This window comes from Gymnoscopelus microlampas (genome assembly GCF_963454915.1).
Source record: "Gymnoscopelus microlampas genome assembly, chromosome: 4".
Lineage (NCBI taxonomy): Eukaryota > Metazoa > Chordata > Actinopteri > Myctophiformes > Myctophidae > Gymnoscopelus > Gymnoscopelus microlampas.
In genome coordinates, this window is record NC_139941.1 from 19,039,049 (window position 1) to 19,048,080 (window position 9,032).

At 42.2% G+C, this 9,032-nt stretch overlaps 1 protein-coding gene across 1 annotated transcript; it reads left to right on the plus strand.

Annotated features, from left to right (window-relative positions):
• Positions 1 to 2,433: 2,433 nt before the first annotated feature.
• Positions 2,434 to 6,216, plus strand: dmrt3a (doublesex and mab-3 related transcription factor 3a). Its single transcript, XM_084054135.1, has 2 exons — positions 2,434 to 2,953; positions 5,127 to 6,216. Exons 1-2 carry the CDS (start codon positions 2,524 to 2,526, stop codon positions 6,155 to 6,157), a joined length of 1,461 nt encoding a protein of 486 aa, XP_083910261.1. The 5' UTR covers positions 2,434 to 2,523; the 3' UTR covers positions 6,158 to 6,216.
• The last annotated feature ends 2,816 nt before the right edge of the window (positions 6,217 to 9,032 follow it).

A 9,032-nucleotide genomic window follows, 5' to 3' on the forward strand; every position in this document is an offset into this window, starting at 1 on the left:
TAATTTCTGTCATGTTCTGATTCGAATCAGTGTCGGCCTAATAGGCTGCCTTGTAGGCCTAAGTTGTCTAAAGCATGACTTGTACTTCGTCAGGATGGTGTCGAAAACAGCCAATCTACAAGTTCACAAGCATTGCCACATTGTGAGCTTGTAGATCATCTGGTAGATGGGAGTATAGCTAGAATGCGGACACGTAGAACAGAACAGCATGCCTTCAAAAAACTGCTTTGAAACAAAATTAGCATTTTAATTAAGCCTATTAATCACAGCAATATGACTTATAGAGAGACATGTTGGTTTAATCAACAATGAAAAAATAAAACCTGTCTAGTATAGACATGTTACAGGCTGCTATAGTCTGTTACATAATATTTTAGGCCTACATCACATTCGTTAGTTAATTGCAGTTCGACAAATAAGTCTTTATTTATTTCATTTGCAGGCTGACGGATGGCTGACTTAGGCTCGTATAAGCATAGAAAAAAAAATGTGCATCATGTTTGCATGTTGGCCTATCACTTAAAAAAAAATCTTGCATACATTTTATGCATCACATTCTCATGCAAAAATATAGGCCTATTGCCAATGCCAATTATATTTAGTTGGCAATATAACTTTTATTTAGGTCTGTGTTTTACTCTTATCAACGAACAACGTAAATAAATTTATTATGCATTGTCGTGTGGGCGTTCAACCAACTGACTCCTATACTCCCACAAATTTACTCGGCCGGCACAAACTGCAAACGCATTCTAGTCACCTTGAAATTTCCTCTGCTATTTTCCAATTAAAAGCTTAATAGCCCTGGAGACGGGCTTCATGTGGTGAAGTTTTACCGTGGGTCTTATTCTCTAAAAGCCAACACGCCTCGGATCCCATTATTTGCTTGAATAAACCTTTTTACGGTCAGAAATGGGACTGGGGTTTTGTCCGGTGTTATGTTTCAATGCCCTCTATTAGGCGAGGCGAAAGGGACATATCATCACCATCCTAAACATTTCTGCTCCTCGTTCCAAAAGGGATTTTTATAATGCCCTGCAGTTAAGCGCTCGTGTACACATGCCTAATCATCTAAGCTATGCGCATTTGTAGAAAGGTGAGAGAATGAACGATCGCATTATATTTTGCCGGAATTAATTCGTATGGGTAGTAAAGCACTTATGACAAATGATATGTTAATATCTGAGTTGGAATGTAGGCCAGGCCTATCTGTGTGAGAAAAAATGCAGTATCATTTCTGGTTGTTAGTATTGTTTACAGTTGGATGATCCAACTGTAAACAATAATAACAACCAGTAGATGAGGGAATTGTATCAGTTATATTGAAAATATGTAATGCTGTTTGTATTGGTTTCTTTAATTGCATTTCATTGAAGCCAAATATATAGTTCATATAAAGCCTATTCATGTTTTAAGTCATCTGTAGCATTATTCTTTAGTGGCCAAAACGGTTGAAAATATTCGGACTAGGGTTTTAGTTAGTTTTCCTTTTCCTTGAGTTTTACATCTTTAATTTCACGGGTGTGTGTGTGTGTGTGTGTGTGTGTGTGTGTGTGTGTGTGTGTGTGTGTGTGTGTGTGTGTGTGTGTGTGTGTGTGTGTGTGTGTGTGTGTGTGTGTGTGTGTGTGTGTGTGTGTGTGTGTGTGTGTGTGTGTGTGTGTGTGTGTGTGTGTGTGTGTGTGTGTGTGTGTGTGTGTGTGTGTGTGCGTGCGTGCGTGTGCTTTGGGAGACTGACAGCACCCATCGTTGCTCGCCTCCATAAATCAGGCTTACCAACATCCGACTGTGAGAATCAAGGAGTTTATTGGGGGTCCTAATAACTTTTTAACAGAGTAGATGTCATTTCCTGTGTTCTGGTGAATTTTGGTAGTTTGATACTTTTATCAGGCTTGCCTTATAGCATTGGAAAATGATGGTTACATTTAGAAATGTCATCCATTAAAAAGCGAAAAGTATAGGCCTACATAAATTGATTTGATGACTGAAGCAATTAAAGACCCATCTTTAATAATAACCATTCATTACTTAAAAGTGAATAATTCTATGGTTGCATGCACTGACCACAACCCCCAAGCGGGGGTCTGGGGATACTCCCCCATAAACTTTTTAACAGAGTAGGCTAGATGTATTGTAAGTGTTCTGGTGAATTGTGTTAGCTTGATACCTATCAAGGAGAAATCAAGGAAAAAACACAATCAAGGAGTCCTCAAGGAGATGTGGTTGAAATCAAGGAGACTCCAAGGAGGGTTGCCATTTAATGCGTGTCAATCTGATGCATATCTTCAGCCCGTCAGCTGGTTGAAAGAAAGGTGGATCCTCCACTCACTCCCAGCCAGCAGCACCTCTTTACTTATCATGCGTGTAGCGAGCAGCTAAAGAAAAGCTTCATCTCTTGACTTACTGTGCTGACAGCACTCCTGCGCCCATCACGCCTTTATCAGATGCACTTTGTGCGCGTCCGTCCCTTCTTTGCTTCTTGGAAAACGTGCGTCTGGTGGTGAACCTGCCTCCGCTTTTTGAGAAATGAACGGCTACGGTTCCCCATACCTCTACATGGGGGGCCCCGTGTCGCAGCCGCGGGCGCCGCTCCAGCGGACCCCCAAGTGCGCGCGGTGCAGGAACCACGGCGTGCTGTCCTGGCTCAAGGGCCACAAGCGCTACTGCCGCTTCAAGGACTGCACCTGCGAGAAGTGCATCCTGATCATCGAGCGCCAGCGGGTGATGGCGGCCCAGGTGGCGCTCCGCCGGCAGCAGGCCAACGAGAGCCTGGAGAGCCTCATCCCGGAGTCGCTCCGGGGGGCTCTGCCCGGCATCGGCATCCCGATCCCCGCCGGGCCGCCGGGCGGCGGCGAGGGGAACCAGGGAGCGAGAGAGCCGAGGACACCGGAGCTGGACCTGAGGTGGAGCTCCGGCTCCTCGGATCAAACGGCCAGCACGCAGCCACCATGCACAGGTAACAGCGTTCTCTTCTCTTACCGACACGTATAGGTCTTAGGATTATTATGTGTTTTTTGATTTTGTGTTAATTCATTTTTTTTATAAACATCTATAAAAATATGTATTAAAAAAGAAAAACAAACAAAGCAAAAAACGTGTCACCAAAGTCGGCGAGTGTGTGGCGGATATAGGTTATATTAGAAGGTTTATTAAGCGACTTATAATAGGTTAGACTGTTCACTATTTATATACAAAATAGTAAAATGTTGAGAATGGTGAAGTTTTTTTTCCGAAACAGAGGAAAGAATTTAACTTAAACCTGAAAATGGATGCTTGTGATTTTGCAATGAATGACAACACTTTAAAATGGGCTACTTGCTTATTTAATTGGCCTGCACTACAGCGCAGATAAACACCGTTTTCAATGTTTATCGTCATTTTCCCCGTTTTTTATAATTGGATGGCAGTTTCACAAACGAATTAATTCACAATCAAAATAAATATCTGTGCATTCCAGATCAAATGGCGAGGTTTCAAGATGTGAACAATCAAGTCATTAGTTGGCAATATTTTGTCTCTCTCTGTGAAATAACCTATGGCAGGCTGTACATATTCACAGTGCAAGAATGTTAGTTGAAATTTAACATTTACATTCTGCCACATATTATTATTATTATGTTATATTATTAATGAATCTCAAACACATTTAAATGTATTTTGCTTGGTGCATGGGTGTATGACATCTATTAAAAAAAAAAAAAAGACTTTTGTTTGTTTTTAAAAAATATATAATTTCTCCCTGAAATGGTCATTGTTGTAATCATCATTTATAATTGTATTCACATTATACATGACCATTTCATACTCATACATTTTATTAGTATAGGTACCAAGTCACATTTTTGTATGTATTTTATTTTATATGTTATGGTTTTCCTAGAGAAAGCAGGGCTTTGTTAATATGTGATCTTGTGGTTTGACCTACATAACATAAATCAAAGGAAGGATTTCAGTATACTCTCTCGATCAAATATTTGTAACTGACATAAAAATGATACCAAATTTTATTGCTGTTTTCCCCCTCCTCTGAAACAGTTTTGAGCCTTAAGCCTACACTTTCATATAAAATCCATTGAGATTGTTTATTTTATTTTATTTCATCATGCACAATAATCCAGCCAGCCAGATATCACATGATATCAAAACTTACTTAAAACCCTTTGCAAATGTTTTGATTTTATTTTATACATTTTATTTTCATTTAAAACATTCTTTTCTATTTGATTCTTCTAGTTGAGACTGGCATTTGTACACAAGGCCAAGTAATTTGGAAAACAGTGGTTCCCAAACGTTTACATTTCAAGGACCCCACAGTTTGGGATGCATTATATATGCCACAGACTCCCATAACTCTGAGAGTGTATAAATGGAACCAAATGAACTCATAAGGGTGCAGTTGGTTCCATTTGTAAACTCTCGGAGTTGCAGACTGTAAGGGTCCATTTGGTTCCTAACGATCAATAATTTAGCCGTGGACCCCCTGGAACCCCCCTCAAGGACCCCTGGGGTCCCTGGACCCCACTTTGAAAACCACTGGTTTAAAAGATTACTGTAATCAACGCTGGACAGGGCAAATCGAATGTAATCGCCATATTTCTAGCAGGAGGTCAACTTCGAGTGAAATGTTACCAAGCAACAGGCAATCTGTTTACAAAATGTGGTCAAAAGGCATCGATAGCAGATTCCTCACTGACACCCAGTCAGCACTTTGTGTTAACAGAATTGGAGAAGGGAAAAAAAGGAAATCCACATAAATTGCTGTGTTGGAGACAAGTTGACAACCCATTAATTGTATGTTACCTTTCTCCTCAAGAGGACTTTCAGAGGCTTGGCCTGAGCAGCTTACACTGCAGGTGCATGGTGTGTAGCTTGCTGTACGTGCTATTCTGTCATTTTGCAAGCATGTAAATATGTTTTCAAAATGATAAAATAACTCATCTAGAATGTATAATAATTTTCTGCCACCTCAACAGATATAATTTAAGTATATTATTACTATTATTATTATTTTTATTTTTATTATTATTGTTATTATTATTATTATTATTACCCTTATTATTATTATTATTATTATTATTATTTTTAATCCTCATCCAAATACGTTTCTTATGTCTCTTGTTGGTCTGTAGAAGCGACAGAGGACGGTGCTGGCGAGGCGTCGGGAGGAGAGAACGGGGGAAGCTCCAGTGAGAAGGAGCAGGACCCTGTCAGCTCCCCAGAAGGCTCCAAGCCCAACTCCTGCTACACCCCTGACCCCCCGGAGACCCCCTCCCATCCGGAGGAGAGCCGCTACAGCCTGCCCAAAGCCTGCGGCGCGGACCGAGAGGCCAAGCCCGACAGCCCCGGCCACAAGTACCCCAGCCCCGCTGAGCAGGGCGTGCTGATCGAGGGACTGGCCGGCTCCATCTCTCTGCCCTTCAACCTCCGAGGCAACCGGCCCCCCCTGGACGTCCTCAAGAAGATCTTCCCCGCTCACAAGCCCCCCGTGCTGGAGCTCATCCTCCGGGGCTGCGGCGGGGACCTGGTGGGGGCCATCGAGGTGCTGCTGTCCAGCCGGACCCCCGACGGCGGCTCCCTGCCCCACTCGGACCCCCACCCCGAGACCCTCGTGCTGCCCACCAACGGACACCTCTTCGAGCACACCCTGGGCTCCTACCACCCGGTGTCCGCCTCCGCCAAGTGGTCGGTGGGCTCGGCGTTCCGGGTGCCCGAGTCGCTGCGCTTCTCGTCCGACCCGGCGTCCGGCATGGTGTCGGCCGGCCCGCTGGCCATGCCCCTGCAGCACCCGCCGTTCCACCAGCCGAGCCGCTACCCGCTGATGCTGCGCAACTCGCTGACGCGCAGCCAGGCCAACCCCTTCATGCACAACGACGTCACACTGTGGAATACCATGACTCTGCAGCAGCAGTACCAGCTGCGCTCGGCGGCGCAGTACGTCTCCCCCTTCCCGCCGGCCGCCGCCGCCGCCGGCCCCGGGGGCGCCATGTTCCGCAGCTCCCCCATCCTGTCCTCCTCCAGGCCCTCCGCCGAGGAGCAGCGCATCAGCATTCAGGAGGAGGGCTGCTCGCTGGGGCCCAAGCCCAGCCTCTACTCCCCCGAGGAGGACTACGACGAGCATTCAGACTCGGCAGACTCCCGCATCCTGAACTCGTCAACCTGAACGGACCCCGGGGCGAGCTGAAAACAATGCCGCAAGGCCACCGAAGCACCAAAAAAATGTAGCAAGAGTGAACAATGTATGTTAAACCCTACTATACTTCGTTGACCGGAGTCCCCCAGGGGTTTGTACTTGCCCCCCCCCCTCCTTTATTTCCTCTAAACCAAATCTCTTCTGTGCAAATAGCCGATCTACAAGCTCACAACGCGTCATGACGCGTTGTGAGCTTGTAGATGTGATATTTTTTTGCAGAATGTTCACCTACTTTCGAGGAATGTTCGCCGATGATGACACTCCCAGACTAGGGACGCTAGTGTTCATGTGGTTAAATTGATCTCCTTCAAGCGGTCGTCCCCTTGAAAGTGATGGAAATGGTAGCTTTTTAATGGCATCCCTCGTGCTGTCGACGTGCTCATGGTCTGATGGATGTGACTGAGATGGACGAATGTAACAGAATGTACATGGTCAAGTGGTTTATGAAAATCTATCAAATATTTCCTGTAAGCATGTTTAGTACTGTGAAAGTATTTGATGTAAAGATCATCAATGCATGTCAAGAGTATGCCAAATAAACCTTGTTAATAGAATAAATGTATGAGATTGCTGTCATTAGTTTGACCTATACTAGAATCCTTCAGATTTCCAATTCAGTCTAACCTATGGGAAGTGCAGGAGTTCTCTCAAACTATACTAGTGATTCGTTTTTATATATTTGGATATTTAAGTGGTAGTGATTTTTCAGTGCCATAAATATTTAAAGTTACACATTTACATTAAAGGTACTGTAAGTGATCCTTTTTGGTTAAAACAAAAAGTTTATTGTTAACAAATTAAAGCTCTTATATTCCTATAGTAACATTGATGTAGGGTGTTTGTTCAGTAACAGGGTTCTCCCCACTCTCCAGCTCTTTATTAAACAGAAAATACATTTTCCGGTTGTTTACACATTTCATCCAACCGGGAAAGAGAACCCCACAGATATTTATCAGCTTGTGTTCCAGTTCCAATTTTGTATGTATGCTAGTTCTCTCCTGATTGGATGAAATTAGTATCCTGACTTGAAAATGTATTTTTTTTCCTGATTACTAAAGAGTTGTAGAGATGGAGAGTCCCCCGTTATTGAACAAACGCTATAGCAATGATTGCTATAATATGAGTATATAGAGCTATTTAACACTACTTTTAACACACACACACACACACACACACACACACACACACACACACACACACACACACACACACACACACACACACACACACACACACACACACACACACACACACACACACACACACACACACACACACACACACACTCACACACAAACAAAATCTCAGCACCTTTAATTGTTGCATAGAAACCGAATTTGAAATACATTTCAATTGCAGAAATTGCATGTAAGCAAAATATGTGTTTTCTAAAGAATATTGATATATTGACACTAAAACACTGATATTATTCAAGTGCTAGTGTTTGGTATCATAATCACTTCATTGGAATGTACAGAAAGTACAGCATAATAAATGTGCAATGATTCATCATGGTGACACCGATCCTGAAAGATATCGACAAAACACCCGCGGCTCATACACATGTGACAGTTTCTAATAGTAAGGTAGTAGTTCTATAGGCCTATTTAAAAATAAATTATGCGTTAGACAAACAAATTATAAGAATGGGAAGATTGAAAAGTCAAGTTAAATAGGATTATGAAATAGTAGCCTAGAAACCTTTGTAACTCTGAGGATTCACTGTTTAGTGAGGTTTGTAGAGTTCATCAGTTCAGAGATTGTGTGTTTGTTTAGAGTGGTCTTTAGACTATCATAGTTTGCACGTCTCCTTGTATTTCTTTAGGAAAGGGTTGATGGCTACACACTCCCTTTCTGTAGTTACACTGTCATGCAGTGGCCAACATGCATTCATGGAGGTGGTGGATAGACACTGAGTACATTTATTTGAGTATACTGTACTTGAGTGGGTAAGTTAACTTGAGGACCCCCTTGAAAACGAGATGATGCATCTTCTCAAGGGGTTTTAGAAGTACATTTTGTAGTATCTGTATTTTACTTGAGTATTTGTATTTTTGGATACTTGTGACTTTCACTCCATGACATTTCAAAGACAAATATTGTACCTTTGACTCCAATACATTACATTTCTAGGAAGGGGGAAAAGTGCATAATTAATCAACTACTTTAAGCCCTATTTCAAATACAGTAAAAATAGCCGATCTACTGTACAAGCTCACAATGCAATTTTTTACTATAATTTATTTATTTTTTTTAATGTCTGGAAAATCTAATCTATAATTTAAATGTACTTTGTAATTTGTAATTTGCATACCAGGTTTAATACCTTGTCCACCATTGGAGGACTGACAGCCAATGGCCAGCTCAGCAGTGTCGTGAGCAGGCAAGTTGAAACCACTGTTTTCAGTGAGTGTCCTCATGTTGGATCACGGTTAGTTTTTAGTGACACTTCCTCACTTGTATGACTTCATCTGGTCTCATTTGATGTCCCCACAAAGATGAGCCATGATGTTTCTGAGGTAGCATTCCTCATTTCTATTCAATTTCTGGCATGCAGTATTATCATTTATTTAATTTCAGAATGGAAACAAAGACTTAAATGTATATTGTGGCTGACTTTAAAATTCCATTTAGTGCTGCTGGTCCAAAGTAGTGTGTGTCATTGAATTGATTCAGTGGACAGGCTTATAGGTGAGGAGACTAATAGCTTACTGATGACAATATTTAGACTTTAAAAAAAAGTCACAGGGTGATGATAGATGGTCTGTTACTCACACAATATTTATAAGATAAATCACATTCTTTGAATTGGTACAATTCATTGAACCGGTACTAACAAGAGAGG